The 25,320-nt window shown below is 36.9% G+C and overlaps 1 protein-coding gene across 4 annotated transcripts; it reads left to right on the top strand.

Annotated features, from left to right (window-relative positions):
• Nucleotides 1-303: 303 nt before the first annotated feature.
• On the top strand, nucleotides 304-24,561 carry LOC122291710 (oligoribonuclease). 4 transcript variants are annotated; one of them, XM_043099603.1, is made up of 10 exons: nucleotides 304-633; nucleotides 5,096-5,314; nucleotides 8,135-8,269; nucleotides 13,030-13,106; nucleotides 13,954-14,035; nucleotides 14,190-14,245; nucleotides 17,063-17,149; nucleotides 22,023-22,113; nucleotides 23,844-23,865; nucleotides 24,133-24,561. In XM_043099603.1, coding segments are annotated over exons 1-10 (897 nt in total). In that variant the 5' UTR covers nucleotides 304-506; the 3' UTR covers nucleotides 24,134-24,561. The 4 variants fall into 4 exon arrangements, with proteins under 4 accessions (XP_042955537.1, XP_042955536.1, XP_042955538.1 ...); XM_043099602.1 differs by lacking the exon at nucleotides 24,133-24,561 and having other exon boundaries at nucleotides 23,763-23,871; XM_043099601.1 differs by lacking the exon at nucleotides 23,844-23,865 and having other exon boundaries at nucleotides 306-633.
• Nucleotides 24,562-25,320: the final 759 nt, after the last annotated feature.

The raw sequence follows: 25,320 nt of genomic DNA, 5'->3' as shown, positions 1-25,320 counted from the left end.
TTAAAAGAAAATAATAAAAAAAATAAAAGTTTCAAATACACTATATTTTAAATGAGTGGTAGAAAATAATAAATTTATTATTATCACTTTTTATTTAGGTTAAATTTAGATAACGAGTTAAGAAGAGAAAAATTAAAATAAAAATTAAAAATTAAATAAAATATTTTTAAAATATTATTTTTAATATTATTATTATTTTAAAATTTAAAATATTAAATTATTTTTTTTTTCGATGAAAAAATATTAAATTATTTATTATATATTTTTTTTAAAAGTTTTTGTGGGGAGGCACGATGACTCAGCAGCGTGTCGTAGTCGATTCTTGGACTTCGGTTTTCGACCTGAGGCTTTCTGTGCAAGGGATGCGTGTCGTAGTCGATTCTTGGACTTTGGTTTTCGACCTGACGCTTTCTGTGCAAGGGATGCTGCAGCTACTTGGATGCTCGACTTTTACAGACAACTTTTATTGAACTGGGCGACGAAGAGAAGAAACAGAGGGGAGAAACATGGACAACCTCCACAACGCATTTTCGGTCCTAGAGCTAGATGCTGAAGATGATCAATTGCAGCCCGCATCTGCCTCTGCTGCTTCCGGACTCGATGTGTCCGCTAGCACTGCCACTGTCACTGCAGGTTTTACTTTACTGAACTCACTTTTTCCTTTTTCCTTTCTTCTGGGTTACCGCCTGATAGGGCTAGGGTTTCGGTGGCTGCTGTTTGCTTGCTTGAATGATGAGCTCTTTGATCTTAGGTTATGCAAAGTTCTTTTCTATCTTGAATCTGACGAAGCGTGTGTTTCAGAATAAACTGAAACTGATTGAGGGCCCCCAAATTCAGTGACCATTAAAGATTTTCGTTGAGTTTAAAAGAACGTGTATATTACCGGCCTTTCCTTAATTTGGACCGGCCTTTCCTTACTGTGGAAGGCCGATCATTGGGTCTTGAAAATCACTTGATAAGAGTTTGTAGTAAGTAGAAGCGGGTTCATCTCCTGGAACAAGCTTTTGGTTCTTAATAAAATAGATATTCTTTTTTAAACATTATCTGATGGAAGTTAGGTATTGAAACTCTAGGAAAAAAGTGGGTACCACACTGATCGATTGATTAATACTAAAGAAAGAGTTCTTGGGCGCATCCCATTTGTGACAACCATATTTGAGGACCATTGACAAAAATGATCTCTTTTTCATTTTTTTTAAATTTAAATTTTCTTAAATGAAAAGACAAAGGTTTTGAAGCTTTCATTTTAAAAAATTAAAAAATTAAAAAAAAATGAAAAATAAAGATCTGGTTGATGGTTGTCAAATGGGGTTTAGGTGTTATTTTCCTGAAAGAAATGTGGCCACTATGTACCCGGCAAATAGAAAGTAAAGATACTTTGAGGGAATTGGACCTCCTAACACTTCATTTTGCAAATCGACCTTTTGTCATACCCAATGCACGGAATTACAAGAGAATTTATAAAGCTAAAATACTGGTGTTAAACAACTACTTAACTCGTACAACTTAGCGATCTAATCTGACTTTACAAAATGCAAAGATACTGTCACTGATACTTGAGAGAAATGCTAACTCAATCTTCCTCCACATATGCCTCTCATGATGTAGAAACACATTGCTTACAGGTAGAAACATGTTGCTTTCATGAAGTTCCAAACTTCCTCCACTTCTCCTGTTGTTATTTATGCCCTGTTTTTCTGCTCACTAAGAGGCAGGGTACTATCTCCATTGTTGCCAATAGCTGAGAGGGAACATGCTCTAGAAAATCCCGTCCTTTAAGCAGCCTTGTCTGCCAGGTTGAGGGTCACTCACAATAAAGACAAGAGGAACGACAGGATGCTCAGCACAACATTGACGTAACCATCAGATCTTGATAAATACTAAAAATTGCTGCTACTAGCCTTCTATTTTAGCATTTTGAAACATTTTTTTTCCAGTTAGCCTCTTGAGATATTAAACTTGCAGGAAGTAAGGACTTGTTTGGATACTTAAAATGTTCCCATTTTTAGTTTTCTAAGAGAAAATTTGAGATTTTGGGGTTTGTGAAAGGTTGTGGGATTGGTTGAAAATCTTGTTTGGGATGAAAAATTAAAAACTATTTTTTGAGACCTAAATACAAAAGGGAATGCAATTTTGAAAATAACTTTGAGAAGAAAAATTAAGAAATTAAAGAACTAATAAAAACAAAATAGAAACACTAAAAATAAATAAAGCTAAATTAAAGATAAAATATAAGAAAGAAAAGACAAGAACGCCACATGAAGATGAGGAGGATTCCCCTTGTGTGGGTCGTTAGCACTAGGTGGTGTATTTGCCCCTTTGTGTGGTGGAGTTAGGTTCTGCTTTACCCTGCGGGGTGGGTCATGCTTTGTGGAGGGATACCTTGTCTCTATGGCTCCCACCATGCACTGGTCACCCGTGGGAGCTGGTTGAAACCTTCCTTTGCTTCTGGGGTGGCGGGGGAGCAATGGTTTCCCCACTTCATTCGGTGTGGCCTTGTCCTAGTGGCATTGTTCATAAATACTGATTTGCATGTTTATTTGTAACGTTACTTTTTGTTAATTGGGTTCGCAAATTTTTTTGTGCAAATTGAGGAGAGGAGGAGAGAACAAAAAATTTTCTATTGAGGTGTCATTTTTAGAAACTGAGGGGATGCTCGGGGAATGAGATGAGATGAGATGAGAATTCTATAAATAGTAGTGAAATGGTATGCTCCCCCTAGGTTTAAGGTTCAAATCCTCTTGGGTGCAAACAATTTATAGGGGCCATCGGATTGGGGGGTTTTCTCCTTGCATTACCCGAGGTGCACTTGCGGAAACTCCTTACTGAGGGTTTGTGCAACTCCGGAAATAGTCAAAACGTTGTTCCTGGACACCTGGTGGAAATAAAAAAAAAAATTTGGGAAATGTTTATGGTTGAGTGATGTTTGGGAAGATGCAATGAGATGAGATGAAACCATCTCTATTCCCAAACAACCCCTGAGAAAACATAGAATAAGAAAGGATCTTAGGAAAAATTTCCTATGAATGTTTGAAACGGAAAATGAAAAAGAGAAAAAATTCGAATTCTTTTCATCAAAGCATGGCCTAAGCAATTTCATGGCTATGTCTTCTGTATTGTTGAGAGTGAACTGCCTCTTCTTGGATTCAGCTATGACCACATCTTGGCACTCTTTTTCTTGTTGTCTACTTAGGCCCTTTCCTCCGTTTCATCGTTTACTTCACCAATTCTTCAATTCTTCAATCTTTTTTTTCATCAAGACTAACAAGGGGCCCCTTGGGGGAAGAAAGGGGTGGGTGTTTGGGGGGGTGGGGGGCTGTTTTGTAGTGGCTGCCCTTTCTAGTCATGGAGCTGTTGTGAGCCAATGGTTTAGGAAAGTTGTGTAGTTATCTCCATGGCAGACACGATAGTCTTATACTACTTGTAATATGCACATAGAAATAAGGTTGGCTACTTTGAAGGAGCCGGGGCATCCTAATAGTTGATTTTGCAAGTGGGTTTTTTTTTTTATAACTAATCCACAAAATTTCTGAATTTATATAGCTAAAAAACTGGTCCTAACCAACTACTTAGCTCTTGCATGTTTGCTTTCTAAACTATCCATAAACTGACTTTACATATTTGAAAGAAATTAACAACTCACATTTGACTGAAATGCTAACTTGTTCTCCATGCATATATGCTTCCAACGATATAGAATCACGCTGCTCCCATAAGCTTCCAAAATTCTCCCACTGCTCCTCAAGCTGCTTGTGCTTTGTTTTTCTTAATTTTTATATACCCTGCAAAGCAGGGCATTGCCTCCATTAATTGTCAACAGTTGAAGGGAATGTGCATGTGAAACACTAGTCTATATTTTCGTTACGTCAAAGCAATGGAAAAGCTTGCCTTTTCAATTAAGGGTCTCTCTTTGAGTCAATTAATTCCTGAAGCAACCCACCCGTGGGTAGCCCAAGTGGTAAGGGTGAACTTGTGTGCATGTGCCCCATGACATAGGTTCGATTCCCCCTGGGATCTAACTGCGATTTAAGTGGGAGGCCATGGCAGTGGGTTGTTGTGCTAGTCTCCATGAGGGTTTAGGTTCCATGGGTGTTAGGAATCTGCTGTAGGGTGGTTTCCCCCTCATTAAAAAATTAAAAAAAAAAAAAAAATCTTGAAGCAATCTGGATGCGACCCTAAGAATGATCTTTTTTCCTCTCTTATATGTTTTAACCAATTGACTTGGGATTTTAATGGGTTCAAAAGCCTGTCTTACTTCCAGAGAATCAAAGTAGCCCAGAATGGAAGTGCAAGAGGGTGTTTGGAGATTTTGGCAATCAAGGGTGATTCCATTTTGACCAAACCTGGGGGAAGATGATTTTTTTTTGTATTGGTGGTCTAAAGTTGAAGTTAGTGGAAAGTTTGTTAATGTGAACTTTTGAGAATACTTTCTTTGACAATTGTGCTTGAATCTGAACTTTTCATAAGTTTTGGGCTTTGACACACTTCAACACAATTCTGACATACCCAATTTGTGTTTTGGTAATATGATGACATGCATCCTATTGTGGTTTCTTGCATGCAGGGAACAAATAGTGAGTTTATTTGTTTACTCCTCATAAAAAGGAGAGCACTTGTTAGAACATATAGACTCTTTTATTAGTTATAATTAAGTTTTTCCCTGCTAGAAAATTTGTCATATTTCATGTTAAGTTAATTCTGGTAATTAATAAGAGTTATTAAAAAGTGCAACAGGTGTATTCCAAATATTATTAGATGCGTATAAGAAATTCATCTAGCTAGAAATAGATAAGTTAGTAAACATGTTAAGAAAGTACATAAAAAACTAAAGGAGGAGGAGGAGGAAGAGGAGGGGAAGCTTTATGATGGATATAGATGACACTATTATCTATTGTGTAGTATACTTATGCTCTGGTTCACAAGCCTTATGCCATGCTACATTTTTCTGCTTTGGTTTTCTTCTTAGCTTTTGTTGCTGTTAACTGTGATATATTGTATGTTGTCATTGTCTCTTTTATATATGGGAAGATCTCATGTACTTATTATCTACCGGGGTAAATCCTTTTTCTCCGTTATTAATTTTTTTTTTTTTCAGGGAGAAGCGGTGAGTTGTTTTGTCCTGGGCCTGGTCCTATAGCCACTGAAGTTGCACATTCGCTGACTATGGTTGGCGGCGATGTCCTTCCTGAGGGTGTTGCGCTTGAGAATCATGAGAAGAGTGTGTTAATGGCTATGAAAACTGAGCTACTCGAGGTGAAGGAGCATATGAACAGTCTTCTATCCAAAGTGGACTCGTGTTTAGGCCTCTCATTGGGTTCGTATTCTTTTGGGTCATTGTCTCCAAGCTCCCATTCAGAGCTTGTTGTTAAGGAGTCTGTTGATAAGGGCCTTGTTGTTAAGAGGGGTGGTGTAAAAGAAAAGGCCTTAGTAGGGGATGGGCCCAAGACGTATTCTCGGCTTGTGTGGTGGTCAATAATTCTCCTAGCCCATGTGGTGGGTCAAAAATTCCCGGCCCTTCATTTGATAGTGGCTCTAGGACCTTAGCAAAGCCCAGCTCGTCGACTAGTGGCCCATTGCCTTTGGGTCTGACACAAACTCTCTGATGGTTGCTTCCAATCACTTGACCGGTGTCATCCTGCCAGTTTTGTCGTTGGGAAAGGAGATTTTCAATAAGGTGTTGCGAGATGCTTGTAACACCCCGCTCCCCAAAATAGTCATTTTTAGCAAATCTAGGGGACTGGTGTGGTACTGACCTTGATTTGAAACTTTTCTTCTTAACGAAACACCAGATACAAAATATTCCATAATTTAAAATAAAAGTACTTCATTAAAATCTAAAAGAGAGCTCGCGGAAGCACTTAAAACACATTGAAAATTTTGAAACTTTGTACTATAAAAACCACAACTCTTTTTTTGATAGGTAATCAAGAAGTTATATTCATAGAAATAGGCAAAGCCCAGGCATATAGGTAGTATACATAAGAACCTAACTATAAGTTACAATAGAAAGTAGAAGATCATGGACACTTAATGCATTACAAACAATGGCCCCCGCCCATAATAACAAGGACTTAAAGAAGAAAACTTTTAGCTCATCCGTTGTTCTCTCTTGATCCTTGAAGCTTCTGGCATTTCTCTCCCTCCAAATGCACCAACACATACATATAGGAATCATTTGCCAGATAGTGGCTATTTGAGACTTACCATGAAGGCCTCTCCAGCTTGCAAGGAAATCCACTAATCTAAAAGGCATGACCTATGACAATCCGATTCTCGTGAACAAATCATCCCACATGTTCTTGGCCACCTCAGAGTGTAAAAGCAGTTGATCTACTTATTCCCCCTACTTCTTACACATACAACACCAATCTAGCACTATTATCCGTCGTGCCCTCAAATTTTCTATTGTGAGGATCTTACCCAAGGATGCTGACCATACAAAAAAAGCTGCTTTTGAAGGAGCTTTCGTCTGCCATATGCTCTTCCACGGGAAACTAGTCATTCCAGGACTTGTTAGCACTTGGTAAAATGATCTAACAGTGAAATTACCTTTCTTGGAATGACTCTAGTGCATCTTATTTCCGGAACCAATCTTGGGCTGCCCTAATGAAATCAATGTTCCATTGAGGGGAGCCATTTGAGAAGGCCAAAAGATCGGTAATCATTGCATCCTTTTCTCTTTCGAGCTCAAAGATAGTAGGGAAGGTGTCTTGGAGGCTATGGTTACCACACCATTTGTCATACCAAAAACTAACACAAGAACCATCGCCCACCACAATGTGTTCATGTCCTCAAAAGGACTCCCAATGACTCCTAATATATTTCCACAAACCCACTCCATGTGTGCCTCATACCTCATTCGAACACCATCCACCCCAAGACCCCAACTTGTGAATCTATAACAGACTCTCCACAATGTGTTCATAACTTAATAGCTCTAAATGATTTAGGCCTCTGCCACGCCTCCCCGAGTCAAGTCCTATCTTGTAGCTTCATCAATATAAATATTCTCACTTGGGGTGGTTAAAATATAAAAACATAAAAAAACAAAATGAGTCGAATGCTTAATAAGTAGTACATCATACAGTTTACATAATAAATACGGGTTTTTCTTGAAATACGTGCGTCCATAATAAATATAGGGTTTTCTTGAAATTCGTGCGTCCATAATACTTATACTAACATAATGCTTATGGCATGCATGACTTTTCTTAACATAACTGATCTTGACTTATTTGACTAATTTAACTTATCTTAATTATTTGACTGTCCAACACACCTTAACCCATGTGCAAGGTTGTGCACCTGTTCCATATTCTGTGGCCACAAGGGGAACCGTTGATCTGATCATAACATACTATGGTGGACCACACTTAGGTCCATAGCTTGCACATCTACCCATGACTGCATTGGTACCATGCATCTTTGATGGCCATTCTTAAATTTTTTTTTTCATAGCTTTACTTTTATCTTTTTACAATGATGTATCTCGTTTACCGTACATATGTGGAAGAGTAAGATCATGCTAATTACTCCGTGACATTAATCCAATATTTATGGGACGAAGCTGATGATTACCTATAAAATAGACACAACTTACTTCAATTCTTAATTAAACATGGACTTTGTAATTAAAACCTGAAATACTTAATCTATATTTTCATAAACCTACAACCCTCATAACCCTAAAAACACATTAAATTCTTTTATTATACTTCATTTTCTTGGGCCTTGGTCATTATTTGTAATGAGGACAGTTTTCATAATTTTCTTGTATCTCTCTCACTAGTGCTTAGTGGTACTTAGGCATATTTTGTGTATACTCTGTGTACTTGTGCTATGCCTTTTCCTATCAATAAAATTTTACCTGAAAAAAAAAAATTATCTTACTTAGCACAAAAGAAAAAAAAATGATATGTATTTCTTTGTAAACTAGGTTAATTGTGATATAGTTTATGTTGCCAATGTCTCTTGTTAAATATGGCAAGTCTTCTTTGAAACAAATAGATAGATACTTGTCTACATGTTTATCTATCTAGCTTTCTGTCTTTTTATTTTTCAGCCACAAATGTTGGAAAAGTTGGCTGAGTGATGGAATGGCATGTCATATTAACGATTTATTTTGTTCACACAGATAAAAGCGAGGAGAAAATTATTGGCCTTGATGACAAATTGGTGGTAGAAAATGGAAAACAGTGTCTATCAAATCCAGTGACTCCTTCAGTAGAGTACAAGTTTCCCCTTGTGTGGATTGACTTGGAAATGACTGGTAGGCGTATGTTGTTTAGTTGTAGAAAATATACATGCATGTAGCCATTTAGAGTGTTGAAATTTTATTTAATTTTGTCATTGGTACTATTCAAAAAACTTGTTATGGTGCAATATAGCCTAGAATCAACAGTATTTTGAAACATTGCATTGGTTCTTTAGCAGGAACCACCAAAATACATCAGATGTTCTGAATAATGGTAACTTTAAGATTTGGAGAACTTAATGGAACCTCTTAAATGCTGCTAATTGATATGCTTGGCAGGGGGAATAACCCTTAAAAAACAAGGCGCTGTATGGCCAAAATACCTTAAAACTATGTCCTATCAATTTCAGAAAATGCGGCTTTAACATGGCTGATTGGTTAAAAAGGGTGTATGACTTCCACTAACTGATGTATGTACTTGGGATAAGGTTCTGCTGGCCTAGCTTGTCTCTTTTGGGTTATGAAAAGGGGTGATATTGATTTTCTATTGCCCTTTTGGAAATTTGGTGACATGATTTTCTTAGTTAAATTTGTATAGAGGCATAATTAGATAATAAAGAGATTAATATTGCATTTAAACGATTTTGTGTATCTGGGCTAAAGCTCTACTATTGAATGGAGATAATCTTCATGATTTGCTTTTAGTCCACTCTAGTTCCTAGTTTGTATTTCGGTATTTTCCTTTTGTATAAGTCCTGTGTACTTGTGCTATGCCTATTTGCTTGTCAATAAAAATTTCTTATTACTTATAAAAAAAAAAATTGCATTTAAACAATATTAGGTAATGACAGAACTGTAGAGAAAAATTACCCAATTTCTGTTTTGAGTTGTTAGCTACTTTTAGGAAGCTGAATTACTTGTGTTTGAAGTGTTTTTGTTGTGAAGTTTTATTGGCTTTTGAATTTTGACATGGATATATTTTGTTGATTTTCTTCTCCTAACTGTTAGAGTTGCATGTAACAAGGTGCAAGACGTACCAAAAGTGGAAACCCACTGTAAAAGTTAAACGAATAATTATAACATTTAACATTATGCCTCGTTTATTTTCGCAGATGAGATGAGATGAATTGAAATAAAAGTTGAAAATTGAATAAAATATTGTTAGAATATTTTTTTAATATTATTATTGTTTTGGGATTTGAAAAGAGCTGAATTGTTTATTTTATTTTGTGTAGGAATTTGAAAAAGTTGTAATGATTAGATTAGATGAGATGCGATGTTGTGAAAACAAAAGAGACCTTAGTGACATATTGTTAGAGAAGGCAACAATTGGGTATCTAATAGCAAGCTGATGGGGTTAGGGCATTTATATTTTGGCTTTGGTTTTAAATAGTGAAACACCAAGGCATTCATATGACAGGGACTAGAATAATTTTTCTAATTGGGCAATCAAAAATTTAACTATTGTTGTAATTTGGGTAATTCTCATTCTTGATGCATCTTTTGCTGTTCCATTTGCCTATTTTTTCCCATTCCATTCTCATGTTTCATTTGTACTTGTCATGTTTGGTGAGACTCCTGTTCTGATGTTAAAATTAGGTAAATTCTACATAGATGCCTGTTACGACAGTTTTGCTAAGAGAGGGTGACACTTATAAGTTCAAGTTGTTCTACATCATGGTCTTCAAAAGTTGTTATAAATCTATGTGGAGACTATCTTAAAAAAGAAAAAACACTAGATGGAGCAACTTTGAGCTGCCCCAGTCAAAGAACTAAGTTACATGTCTGAAAGAATCATGACTGAAAATTGTAAAGGAATGAATTCTACTAAGTACAGAGAAAAAAAGGAGTGCATGTAGCTGTAATATATAGCATAAAGATGTCCGATAAAATGTAGCATCTTCATAGTTTTGATCCACCAAAAAAGAAAAATAAAAAAGAGAGTAAAATGGCAAGAGACATGTAGTATCTGAATGTTTTGTGAATGCCTTAAGTCTTTAAACTGCCAAAATGCATGACCTCCCACATCTCAGCCCTTGCCTTGCCCACAACAGAATCAGTTTTTCTGAAGTTAGATTCTGCTGGCACAATTATGTTCTTAACCATAATATCTAGTGATCAGTTCAAAAACCTTGTTCTAAAGTTGTTGGGTTCTCCAAAAGGGGAGACATATGTAGTTTAGTACAACTGGGGGATACCAAACTGGCTTCGAGCTATGTTATGGGGAAGTCGCCGCTCCCACCCTTGTCAAGTCCAAACTCCGACTTTTATCGTTGATGACGGTTTGAATATTTTCTTTTTTGATAGGTAAACAATTATATTATATTAATATGAATAGGCATAGCCTAAGTACAGATGGGGTATACAAGAGATTACACCTCTTTAGAAAGAAGAAATAGAAATAAGAAAATCATGAATATTGAGGCCACTGAAATCTATACAAAGAAACAAAGTTCTAACAAATAATGCTCTAATCTCCTCCAAAGAACGCTCCATATCTTTGAATGTCTCGTCATTTCATTCCTGCCAAATACACCACAGTAGTTTTGTATTGTCTTGTCTCAAGGTAGTTTTGCACTGAGTTGGCCCACCACTGTGCTCTCTATATTGCACTGGCAATGTCGTCTGCACCAGTACCTCCCTGTACGAGCGATTTTGCATTCGAGCCCCCACCATCGGCAACCTCTACGATATCCCACCTCTATTATGGTTCACATTTTCTTCCTCCAATATTGCCTCCCTCATCACAGTAGCCATCCTCCTCCATCCCCTCCCCTCCATTCTTCCGGTATGAAGATAAAGTTCGTCTTCCACCCCCACCATATTCCACTAGTGCCATGAATCTACCACAAGCATTTGAACATCTTTGCGCCATGAAACATCTAGCACCCTCTCTAGCTATAGTGTAGAAGTCCTTTGTCCCACCCCTCAAACACTCCTCCAACGTTATGATAAACCAATGTTAGGATCAAGCGCTTACCACTAGGCCAAAAGCGATCACTGGCTAGACTACCTAGCTGGCAAGGCCTCAAACCCTCGGCTCCCTGCAAGGATTTAATCTATCCCCCAGCACACACTTCTTGGGTTTGGTGGGAACTTGGGTGCCCCCTCAAGGCCTTAGGACTATCACCCCACATTACCATCTCTACTAACAAGCAATCACTGTTAGCAGAGGCGCAACTTTATTTCCTTATACACTTTGGCAGCGCATGCCCCACATCTATAAGTGCTGCGGGTAGGCATGAGGGGCTTTGCAGTGCACACAAGGTGCTCCAGCTCGTTGGACTCCCATAAGTCTAGCGAGTCACTAAGGGAGATTGCTGGATCCCATAATCCAACAACCAATGCACTAGTGCCTTCCCAAGTCTCATCTCCTTTACTGTCTTCCAACTCCTATTAGTTATGAGCAAGGAGCCTCCATCCTTCATCAAAAAACAAACACCTTTGATTCTATAACTAGTTGTTTTGGGACCCCCACAATCACACTAGCTCACCTACAATGCTCTCTTTGGCCGTAAAACTAACCACTAAGCTCCTCAGACCTCAAGGTTAGGATATTGAGAGAACTAATGGGTAATAAAAAAATCTTGTCCTACCCCCTTACTGTTGCACTATATATTACTCAGCTCACAATTGACATTTATACCCTCCTGGGCTAGACCCTCTGACATTAGTTTTTGGATGGGGGTACGGATCTAATTTTCCTGTGCTATATTCACTTAACTCTAGATTTTCCACTTCATGGTATATTTCTATTCCCCCTGCCCCCCTGCCCCCCTGCAAAAAAATAATAAATAGATGAATAAAGAAAAGGGAACATCCCTCCTGTATTGTATTACATTTTTCTGTTTGTGCAGTGCAGTCATAATGATCATATAACAAAAAATTTACAATGAATGCTCCCCATATTATTTGATTATGCTTTACATTTATTCTGTTATTGCGATACAGTTTTTGATCAGTCTAGGCAAAAGATTATTTTCTTAGCGAATTTTTATGTTGTTGTGTTGTTTGTTATGATATTCACTTTTCTTGCCAAATGCGTGGTTACCTGACGATGCAAAAGAAAATTTAAGTTCCTTTTAGGCTGTGCTTGTTTTGGCTGAAGATATTTTTGGGGAATATGTTTTCATCTGTCTCTTTGGAAAGGGTGGAAAATAGAGGTCAATGGAAAAGGACTTGTGGGTTAATAGGCAACTCTTGTGTCCGGAAAATGAGTTACCCCTCGAGAGTCATTTCCACCCCTTCACGCATTCCTCTCCATCTAAACGAAAGATAGACGTTGTCTTCTGCTCAAATAAAACACGTGACCCAATTATAAACTGTCACATATCGATCTTATTTTTTTCTTAAAAATTTAATTAAATTTTTTTTATTATAAAAATAAATTTTAAAAATATAATTTGCTTTTTATTATAAAAATATGTTTCTTATTTGTTAGAAAATATTTAATTATTTTTCTTTAAAATTTAACTTGGTAGTCTATGATTGGGTACGTGTTTTACGTTAATGGTGATGGATGAGAAAATTAACGGATTATTCTATTTCTATTAACTGTAATTGTATGACTTCACAAATAATAGTTTTGATTCATCATATTTATATATTTTAAAAATATAATAAAAAAAGGCATACAATTACAGTCATTATTTTCAATATAAGCAAACACAGAATTTTTGCATCATTTTCGACATGCCAACCAAACATTGGAAAATCAACAATTGTTTCAGAAAATATTTTCATCCAAATACATTTTCTGTTTTTCCTCGTTTTTCGTTGAAACAAACACAGCCTTAATTTCTCATTTCTCTCTTTGTACGTCCATGTCTGTGCAGGTTTAAATGTTGAAGTTGATAGAATACTGGAGATTGCTTGCATTATTACCGATGGAAAACTAACCAAGACATTGGAGGTATCTTCTTATTCATCGGTGCATTTTCTTGCATACTGTTGTTTTATTTTGTTCTTGTTGTATTCTTATAATATTTTTATTTGAAAAAATTATTTTTCTTTCAAACATGTGTGGTTTTGTACTTTTGTTTTCTTACTTTTTTGGCAATACGATTTCAACTTATCCCTATAAACTTGCCTTGTATCAAAGTTGTTATCTAGTTTCCTTTTGACTAGATTATTGTGGTTGTTCAAGGTGTAATGAAATGTACTTCGACAGCCAATTGCTAATCCAATTGAGAACCGTCTTTCAAGCCTACCTTGCAGCTTGACAACTATGGGGTTCTTGATGATGGTTGGGTACTCAGTTTTGTGCATTTTTGTCTAAATTATAGTTACCTGTCCTTACAGCCACGTCGTATACAATGCACATCCTGCCATAGTGCCAGGAGAGCCAGGCTTGCATAGCTTACAAAACTCGTTTACTAACAAGAAGGCTTTTTGGTGTATGAGCTAGATAGTTAATCTAACCATTTTCTTGCTTGGTGTGCAGACTTGCACCTACCTTTTTTTCTTGCTTTGAATTGCCTGTCAGCTCTTTCTACCTCATTCCAACTGCCTTAAATCTATTTACCTCACTCCTTAGATTCAGTGATTGTTTGTTGCGAACTAAAGTTTAAGAGGTTAAACAGAAGGAAAAACTTGATTCTGTTGATGATACAATGGATATGGTATTATGTCATATTTTCTTTTCTGCTAAGGTGTCTCTCTTGCATACTTCCTTTGTACAATCAATCACATTGACTAACATGTATCATTACATCCATTATTCTTCTATCTTATGTTTCAAATTATTTTTCTTCTTTTAGGGTCCGGATTTAGTCATCCATCAAAGCAAAGAGAATTTAGATAGGATGGGTGAGTGGTGTCAAAACCATCATGCAGCTAGCGGTAAGTGGTGCATATGTTGGTTTGACACTTGTAAATTGTCTTTCTATCAGTCATATTTTCTGTGTATATCATGCAGGGAACTTCTTTCTTTTGTTTTTTCTTTTCTTTTTTAATCGTGCAGAGAACTATAACTAATGGTTTAAAATAAATCTAGGGTTGACAAAGAAAGTTCTTCACAGTACAACTTCTGAAAAAGAAGCTGAAAAGCAGGTGTGTTAGAATCTTACTAAGTGGTGAAAGTTACTTCATACTTAATTTTCTCGTATTATGTATTCATTTAACTAGCATGTGAGCTTAATTTAACTACGTTCAATAGCCTTGACAGGGTTATGTTCTCTCTCTTCATATGTGAGCTTAATTCTTTTTATGCATGTCTGGAATCTTTAAATGTGTATTGCTTATGCTACTTGGAAGAAAATTGTATATGCCAGCTCAAGATAAGTGGGTAATGTTGACATCACCTCTAATACATCATGGAACTTCCTGCCAACTACACATTTAGTGGGTAATGTTGCCAACTCGTCCCAAAAAAATCCTCTTTTCCGATCACAATTAGGCTCGCAAACACCCTCAAAAGCCCAAGAAAAAAAGAAAAACTATCTTTGACATTTCTATAGGAATAAGCCAATGTATAGTCCCCCATAGACTCCATCACTTTGTGATACGCTGTAGTAAGTATAGGTGGGTGAATGAGATCCCACATTACTTGGGAGAGAGAAGTTTTTGTTCTTTACAATGATTCCAAGAGTTTTCATTGTACCATTGATTGATCATTTTGGAGCATAGGCCTATTTGGCAAAGGTATTTTTTTATTTTATTTTTGATAAGTAAGAAGATATTTTATTGATATAGAGATAGGCATAGCCCAAGTACACAAGAAGTATGCATGTGATTACACCTATTTAGGATCTAGAAATGGTTACAAGGAAATCATGGAAGCTGAGACCATTTAAATCTATAGCAATGGCCCACATAAATAGTCTTCTAGAAAAATATTTTAAACTCTTCCAGGGAGTGCTCACGATCATCGAAATTTCTAGCATTTCTTTCACTCTAGATGTACTAAAGTAGACAAATGGGAGCCATCTTCCACGCAGCTGCAATCTGTGGTGCCCCCATATTCCCTCTCCAACTAGCTAGTAGATCAACCACCCTCCCTGGCATAACCCATGATAATCTCGCTTTGCTGAAAGAGTAATTCCATATGGCCCTTGCGAACTCACAGTCACAATGTAGAAGTAAATGATCCACTGTTTCACTGCTATTTCTGCACATACAACACTAGTCAATAAGGATAAGCCCATGTTTCCTTAGATTATCAATGGTCATAATCTTTCCTAAGGATGCTGTCCAAACAAAAAAAGCAGCCTTAGGAGGCGCTTTACTCCGCCAAATGCTCTTCCAAGGAAAGTGATTACTAGCTTGAGCAGTGAGAGTCTCATAGAAAGTGTGTATAGAAAATTTTCCTTTCCTGGAAGCCTGCCACACCAACTTATACACCAATGTATCAACAGGTCCAGTGGTGTATAGCAAGTTAAAGTTCTCAACAAGGACACCTCTTTCCCAATCATGTGCCTCCCTAATGAGGCTAACATTCCATTGCTGCCCACGATTAGTAATTTTCCACAAGTCAGCCACCAAAGCATCTTGTTCCTGTACAATTATGAATATTAGGGATAGGCATCCTTAAGAGCCATATCTCCAACCCAAACATCATGCCAAAAATTGATTCTATTGCCATCCCCCATACATAGCCTAGTGTTGCTAGAGAAAGACCACCAACCTTTTCAGACATGCTTCCATAACCCAACTCCATATGCCCCCCTAACTTTATTAGAGCACCAACCCCTCCTTGTACTCCCATAGTTAGTATCAATCACGACCTTCCATAACGCTTCCCTTTAATAATTTTATCTCCACAACCATAACCCCACTCCATATGCCCCCCTAACTTCATTAGAGCACCAACCCGCCACCCCTCATTGGAGAGCACACCTTATCCCACCCAACTAAATGAAACTTAAACTTGTTGCCAAGTCCCCTCCACACAAAATCTCATTGGAGCTTCTCTATCCGAGAGGCAACACTAAATGGAAGAGGAAATAATGTCAAGAAATATGTGAGAAGGTTTGAGAGGGTACTCTTTATTAATGTAATTTGACCCCTTTTAGATAAATACAACCTTTTCCACCCAGCCAGCCCACGCTCTATCTTATCTAACACCTCATCCCAAATAGTCTTGGCCAATGATGCTCCCAGCGGAAGGCCAAGGTACTTCATAGGTAGCAAAGAGACCACACAGCCCAATATGTTGACCAGCCCTGAACATTGCACATGTTACCCACAACAACCAGCTTTGTTTTAGAGAGATTTATTTTTAAACTGGAGATTGCTTCAAATCAAAGCAGGATAGCCTTTAAAGATTGAATATGACCTTGATCTGCTTCACAAAATAACTGTGTGTCATCTGCAAACAAAAGATGCGAAATAATGGTAAAGCCATGGTTAGTATCCCCCACAATGTGCCAATCTTGTATCATACAGGATTAATTATTTTATATAATTTTTAATATTCTACATGTTTGTGTTTGCACATATATTTTTTTTTGATAAGTAAGAAGAATTTTATTCATCGAATGAAATAGGTGCAGCCCATGCATACAGGAAGTATACAAAAGAAAACACCTAATTATATTCTATAAAGAAGGAAAAGAAAATAGAAAATCATGAGCTGAATCTCCATTAAGCACTAAAGCTGAAAACCATCGAAAAAAAGAAAACACTAAGAATTTCCAAATTTCCTCAATGGTGCGCTCATTATTAAAACATTTCTCGTTTGTACATATTGTTGATAATTACATCCCTTTTCTCTTTCCATTCTGGCTTCACCCAGAATCAGATTTTGTAGTTTTTATGCTTTACCAAGGCCTTCTATTATGGTGTAAATGAAACTTCAAAATCTTAAAACTCTAGTTGAGCTGTTCATTTTCCCTTCTGGTCCTTTAATAATATACTTGAACATTGCAGGTTATGGAATTTGTGAAGAGAAATGTTGGTACATACACACCCCTTTTGGCAGGAAATTCAATTTATGTGGATTTTCTATTTCTCAAGGTACATCTTACATATTACAGTCTTTTACTTTTTTTTTTTTTTCCCGTTCACCAGCTGTTTGGCCATTTGAAATACATTTATAAAGCATAGTTATTTCACTCAAGTCATGGGTGCTGCACACACATTGTGATGCACTTCAAAATTTGTTAGTATGATACTTATGAAAAAAAAAAGTTTGTTAGTATGATTGAAGCTGGAATGAATGCCAATGTTAAGTTGTTGATAAGTGAAGTAATATGTGGGGAAAGTGATACGACTTTCCTTTCATATAACTAGGAGTGAAAAGGCTAATCATGTCAAATATATAAAACACATGCAGAATCTAAAAGACTTGATGGGCCACAATGTCCCATAAATATTGTTTTGTTTTCTCTTGCACCTCTGAATATGGCACAGTGGTTCAAATTCTTTCAAAAGCAAATGCTTTGAAATATTCCATTCTTGTAGCAGCTGAAAGAAAGAAGGGTAATCATTTAAAGGTGACCAGCTAGCGTTTATGGGTGTAGAATGGCAGCCTTACTATTGAAATACTTGGCACTGCCTTCGAGGGCAGTGCTAAGTAAGTGAAGTGTAGACTGGATGGGTGAAAGCAACTCTACCTGTGAAAAGGTGACTGGCTAACTTTGATCAAAAGCACTATATCTACTCCACCAATGTAGTTCTTGTGATTGTTCCCTATCCCACATAGCACAGCAAATGGTCTTGAGAAGTTTCGAAGGGATTTCTTGTCGAGCAATATTGCGGATATTGCCAAGAATCATCTTGTCGACTGGACTAGGATGTGCACTTCAGTTACCTTAGGAGGTTTGAATTAGAAATTTAGGTGTTTAACCATGTCATACTGGACGTTATGACAATTGGAGGTGGAAGTCAAGTATAGTAGTATTTGGGGTCGAGGGTGTTCTCATTAAGTAGAAGGGCTTATGTGGTTGTAGTGTAGAAATTCACAAGGGTTGAGGGAAATTTTCTTACCACACAATGTTTTAGGTGAGACTTGAGAGACTGTTAGATATAGGTTTTGACATGATATGTTTTGCTGAGATAGTGGACTCATCCACTATACATTTGGAGGACTATTTTCCTCCATTATTGCTAGTGTGCTGTGGAAGGGTTTTTCAAAATGGTTTGGTTTGGCTTGGCTAGGGTCATGCCCGGAAAAATAGTGGACCTTTTTGACTCCTGGAGAGGGCTTGGTGCCAATGCCAGCCTCCAAATTGCAAATTGCAACAGTGTGGACAATGGTTCCTTGTTGCCTCAAGATTTTCCTCTTCAACAGTTTATTGGAAAAGCTTTTATAGACTTAAATTGACTTAGTTTTCATGATTTTGTTGTACCTTTTTCTTCTTCTTCTAGATAGGTGCATTTCTTGTATACATCCCATGTAGTTGGATTGCGGCTTGTGTGCCTTTTAATGAAGTTTTATAAATTATGAAAAAAAAGGAAGAAAGGGAGACTGACCTATGATCCAATCATCTTCGATATGTTATCACACCAATTCATGTATGAGATGGATGTTTACCTCAGCAAATTAGGTTGACAATGTAATGATAAAGTTGAGAGAGGAATAAGAGAGTAAAGGAGAGAAAAGAAAGGTTGCCCTATCAGAAAAGAGGACTTAGAAATCTTAGGTTTCTACCGTTGGCATATTATTTATGTTAACATCAACAATATTACAATTACATAATTGCCGTTAATTATAAAAATATTAATTTATCAACACTCTCCCTCAAGCTGAGGTGAAGATGTTTTGAATGCTTAACTTGTGTAAAGTTGTGTGAAAGACCCGACTAGACAATACTGTTGTCAAAATAATTCTGTATGCAGTATCTCCTGTTAAATGTTTCTCAACTTTGACGCGTCTGGTTTGATCTAGTTGGAGTGGATTATTAGAAATGTTCATCGCGACTTTATTGTCACAAGACAACCTCATTTGATCTTTAGATCTATTCAAGTCCCTTAAATGGTGTTTTTAGCCCTAATGGTTTACCTATTCCGCATGCCATGGCTCGAAAATTCAGCTTCTACGCTTGATCTAGTGTGTACTTGCTTTTTTTTCCCCATGTCAGGTAACAAGTTACTTCCCACAGATGTACAATTCTTTGAAGTAGATCTCCGATCTGTAACTGAAGGATACACCCATAGTTATGGTGTGGGCCAGATAAATTAGTCTTCCAACCAATTGTTGTATGCCTTTATCCATCATATGACTCCCATAATTGTAGTACACTGGATTAAGGAAAGTGGTGAATGGGATCGATCCCATATGATTTGAGAAGGAGAAGTTTTTGCTCTTTATAATGATTTCAAGGAGCTACAACTGTAACATTGAGTAATTATTTTGGAGTATTATACTATTATTCATATATGATTTGGGCTTTCCTTGGGTTGTTACAAATGGCATCAGGTCAAACTCGACTAGAAGTGCGGGACATGAACTGTGTCACCTATCATGAAATGGCCTAATATGTGAGATAGTTTAAGGGGGGAGATTGTGAAGTGGTGAATTAGATCCTACATTGCTTGGGAATGAGAAGTTCACTCTTTATAATGATTTCGAGGAGCTTGAATTGTAACCTTGACTAATTTGTTCGAGTATAGGCCCCATATTTCTTGGACTTCTCTAGAATTGTTAAAATAACGTTCTCCTAGCATCCCTGTCTTTTTGAGTAGATTGAGAACATATCTTTGTTGGGAAATAAAAGTACCATTTGCCCCTTAACCTCTTTCACTAAACATTTTCCTCCAACTTGCTATCTTTCATGCATTGTCTACTCCCTTTTCTTGTTCTACTGCTGGGATGTCTTCCATTTCTATTCCTACTTCCTCTTAGGCGTTAACTTAGATGGGTTGGAGGAAATCTATGGAGAAGGAAATGACTGCGTTGATTTGAAATGGTACAAGGGATCTGGTTCCATTGCCTCTGGCAAAAAATAATTGGATGTCAATAGATGTATAGCTTTAAATACTGACTTGATGGAAAAGTCAAACGTCCGAAATCCTGATCAGTTGCAATAGGATAGGCACATACTTATGATGTGGATTTTGAATAAACCTTTTCTCTGGTGGCTGAAGCTTCTATGTTCTATCTCTTGTTGTGCAATTTCAATTGCAATTTCATTAGTCATTCTATCTCTAGCTTGTGTTACGGCAGTATATGTTGACGATATTGTCTTGACTGGTAATGATACCAAAAAAGTTAAAAGAGTTGAAGCAGTTTCTACAGTCTGGGTTTCATTCTTCGGATCTGTGCGAATTTAGATATTTTCTTGGCATAGCGTTGTTTGGCCTGCTAGTGATACTAATCTTTCTGAAGGAAGTATACTTTTGATCTTTTGCTAGATACAAGTCTATTAGGATCCATGCTAATTGATACTCCAAGATTCTGAACCATAAATTAATAGTTCATCTGGTAGAGCTTATGGATGATCCAAATAAGTATGGGAGGCTGGTGGGAGTTTTAATTATCTTACTCTTAATACCTAATTGACATGTCTTATTCTGTAAATGTGGTTAGACCCTTTTTGAGATGTTGAGGGTGTCACATTAGGGTTTCAGTACGATGTACTCTTAGGTATCTAAAAAAGGGTCTCTAGGATGTGGATTAATATATAAATCTAGTTACCATTTGCAAATTGAAGTACACTCAGGTGCAGGCTGTTCTAGTTCACTTCAGAGAGGCGATTGACCACACTATCAATAACCGAGCCGGATTTGGCGTATCATAAGGGATTGCAGATTGAAGGACATCCAAGTGTAGGCTGTTCTAGTTGACCTTCAGAGCGGCAATCTACCATGGATATTGTATGTTCCTGGGACGTAATTTAGTGGCATGGAGTAGTAGAAACAAACAGCTGCAAGATCTAGTGCTGAAGTTGCCTTTTCTTAAAAAATAAAAAAATAAAATGTTCGATTACTTATCCAAAAAGGAAAATGATAAACCTACAACTAGTCTACAACTATTTTACAATTCCATTTAAAATGAAGGGTAATTATGTAAAACTGAAAATAATTTTTAATGAAGTGGCACAATTACATTAGTTGATTTGAAGTGAATGGTAAAATAGTTGTAAAAGGGTTTTAGGTGTATCATTATCTATTTTTCTTTGGGAAGTGGATTGCACCATGGATACACCCCTCAAACTTTGTTATGATAATCCAGAAGTAATCTACATAGCCACAAATCTAGTTTTTCATCAACGAACTAAGAATATTGAGTAGATTGGCACGTTGTGGCAAGTTGATCAGTAGGGAAGTTTCTATCCCATAAATCTCTCGTATCCTTATTCTCCGTTACAAAGAAACGGTGCAAATGTATGCATAATTTAGGGTGGAGAAGTGCAATTTTTTCCCTTTTTTTGTTCATCCTTAGTTGCAAAACCTCCCTTAAAATTTAATTAGCCATCACTTGATAATGTATATTGTCATTGTCCTCAGTAATACCCAAGGCATGTTATTACTTCAACTATAGCATAAAAAGAAAATGAAAGAATTGAAAAGGCCATTGCATTGTATTTTGGTTTAACTTAAAAAATGGTTCGTACTGACCCCTGCGGACACCATGTTAGTATCAATATAGTGTTTAGTTTTCAGCATGTTTGTCTTCTTACCTTTCAATGTAGCTATCTTATTGATTTACATGCACTCTATAAAGAATGTGAATTGGACCTTATAATATTAACTATTACTTGCCAATCCTGATAGCAGTGGAGTCTTCTTGTCTTGTCTTCTATTTTTAATGAGTACTGAGAACATTATTCTATAGCATGTTTTCGTGCTATTGGCTTGGTGCCTGTGGATGCTTTTCCTATATTAACTTGTGGTGTGTACTTACTGCATGTTGCATCTTTCTAATCCTAACTACGTGTCTTTGCAGAAATACATGCCAGATTTGGCTGCTCTTTTCTCTCATGTACTTGTCGATGTTAGCAGTGTGAAAGCTTTATGCATACGGTGGTATCCTAGAGGTGAAAATCTTATGCTACCTTGATTATTAGAATTTTATTTTATTTTATTTTTTGATTGGTAAATAAGATTTTATTGATCGTAAAATTGGCGAAAGCCCAAGTACATGGATCATATACAAGAGCAACACCTAGGATTGATGGTCTAGTAGTAAAATTCATTAAAAGCAATTACAATTGACTATTGGAACAAAGTGTTAAAAAGAAAGTAACAAATTCATCCAATGGCCGCTCACAATCTTCAAAGCTTCTCTCATTCCTCTCCCTCCAAAGACACTACCATAAGGAAATCGGAATCATCTTCCACATTGCGACAAATTGACAAAACGAGAAGTGCTTTGCAGACCTCTCCATGAAGCTAAGAGGTCAATCACCCTTTGCATCACCCAAGTTACACCCACCATGGTAAAAAAGTCATTCCACAAAGTCGTGGCAATCTCATAATGTATTAGTAGATGATCAATGAATTCTCCGCACTTTTTACACAAACAACACCAATCCATGATTATGATTCAGCGTTTCCTTAGGTTGTCAACAATGAGAATCTTCTTAAAAGAAGCTGTCCATACAGAAAATGATGCCTTTAAGGGGGGATTGGTAGATGGATTGGTAGGAGTGTATTGTGAACTTCCCTTTTGCCAAGGGGCACGAAAAAAAATTATCGTCACCTCCCCCTTCATAGGAACTGAATAGACTAGGTTGTAAAATTCAGAGATTACTTCAACTCCAATCACGGACAGTTCTAAAAAATGTGACATTCCATTGGGGAGTGCCGTTATATTGGTCAAGGAGGTCCGCAATTGAGGCTTCTGTTATTCTCGCTATACCAAAGAGTATAGATAGGCTTCCTTAACTGCCCTTTTACCCCACCATATGTCATGCCAGAATATGATTCCGGACCCGTCACCTGCCTCAAAACAGGTAAAACTAGAAAATTTAGTCCATCCTCTTCTGATGTGCTTCCAAAGCCCCACCCCATTTGATCCACTCATCTTTTTTGAGCACCAATCTCCACATGCTCTACCATACTTTTGAGTCTAAAACTGCTCTCCACAAAGCTCCATGTTCTATGGGATATATCTCCATAGCCATTTGCCCAACAATGCCTTGTTTCAAAAAGCTGTAAATTTCGGATACCCAAATCTCCTTCTGAAATTGGGAACAAACGGTGGCCCATTTTACCACATGAAATTTGAACACATCTTTCATCCCTCCCCATAGGCTGGGTTCATCGTCACATTGATTATCACCTCATACTGTTAACATGTTAAAAACAAAACATGAGTTAGATACCCAGTAAGCATCTTCATTATACAGTATTCAATGGATTCTCTTGACTCAGATGTCTTACAATTGACTAGGATTTTTGAGCTGTTCAGTTGGTCTTGCTTCCTATCCCTTTTTTCTACTCAAATTGGAGCATGTAAACCAATGGTAATTGGTCCACTTCAGTTTTTTATTGCACGATAACATATTATCTGGCTATGATGCATTCTGCATTAAGATGTTAGATACTATGGAGGTTTAATTAGCAAAGTGGAAAACAGATATTTGCGAGGGTCGATGTCGTAATTTCCCCTTTCTGGATTCTACAAATATTTGAGAGGTTCACTTGACTAATGAATCCTAATTATTATGGTGTCTGGATGCAGACCCTACGGGAGAGGGTCACTTGACTGACGAATCCTAATTTGATATTTTGTTTGATATGGCATTACATGATTCCTTGACAGGATTTTGCTGTTTTGACCCTTGGTAAGAAAAGTTGATTTATACTTTGTAATTTCTGCCTTCTTCTAATCTTTTCAATATTGGGTGGGTTAGTAAAATACTGGTCTTTTTCTACAACTTATCAAAAAAAAAAAAAAAAAAGAGTGACTGGTCAGTCATTCTCCTCCCTTCCCATTACTTTTAATTAGTGTCAGGGCACAATTGGGCATTCGTCATTGGGGTTCTTCAGCCATATCCATACTTTAAGCTTGGTAAAGTAGCGTGTTCATTTAGTTATGAATATTTTCACAGATCAGAAGAAAGCCCCTTCAAAGGAAAATAAACATAGAGCCATGGATGATATCAGAGAAAGCATAATGGAACTTAAATACTACAAGGAGAATATTTTCAAAGCATCCAAATCTAGGAAGTGATGCAAACGGGAAATTGCTGCAGCTGGATGCATTTTATGGAAAGTTTCAATTCCAAATTCCTTCATCATCACTGACTTCTCTCAAGAAGGGTTCCAGTCAGGTGTAAATTCTTCGGCTGAATGTTGGTTTTACAATCTCAGATTCTCAATTGATTTTGGGTTTGAAACAGACATATGGCAGTTCCATGATAATTTATGCCAGCTACGGCCATTTCATGGGCAGTATTTTGATTTATATGATTAATGCTTTAACATAGGAAGTTTTTAATTCCTACTTGCTGGCAGTAATGCTCACTATTTTTCTTTCCCACGCTAGTCCTAAATGGGCAGAATCTCTTCTCCTCTTCTATATTTAAAGAGTAATGTTACATATAGTCTTGAAGTGTGCAAACGCTGCGCAATTAGTTTGAAAAAGAGTGGGGTCTACAATTAAAAAGTTAGTTCTTTTTTCATGTGGGTCCAATATTAATTCACTTTTTTCAAAGAGACTGCGCGGCGCTTGCACAATTACGACTGTAAATATCATTTCTCATATTTAAATATCTTGCAAGTGATCATAAATGTCTACGTGAATGCATTTTCAGGTTACTTATCCTAAAAAGCTAATATAATAGTGACTAAAAATGCAAGCAGCAGCATCTTCATACAAGGCTGCATGTAGTAGTCTTAGAGGAGAAAAGCCACTTCATACAACGGCTTGAAATACCTAACCCGAGCAATAGCCTATAGGCCTATTTCATACAAGGCTGCATGTAGCATCTTCATAATACCATCATTTTTGTTTTTGTTTTTATTGTTTTTTTCGTTTGAAATTTTTTGCCCTTACTCTGCTGTTGGTTGAGTAAATAAATTTTGGTGTTACCAATAATAACCACAAAAGTCATCAAGAGTTAAAAATAAAAAGTGAACTTCAAAAATTCCGAAGAAGTTGGTAACCTATCAAACTGCACGGTATGGGATGCACATGCGGTCTGAGCCCCATTGAAATTCTAGTATTAATTTTTTTCTTGCCGCTGGGAGCGGGAATTTAAGCGAGAATAATACGATTACATAAAAATAAGGTTGCA

The sequence above is a fragment of the Carya illinoinensis genome, chromosome 13 (genome assembly GCF_018687715.1).
Source record: "Carya illinoinensis cultivar Pawnee chromosome 13, C.illinoinensisPawnee_v1, whole genome shotgun sequence".
NCBI lineage: Eukaryota > Viridiplantae > Streptophyta > Magnoliopsida > Fagales > Juglandaceae > Carya > Carya illinoinensis.
This window is presented reverse-complemented; position numbering and strand designations above follow the sequence as displayed.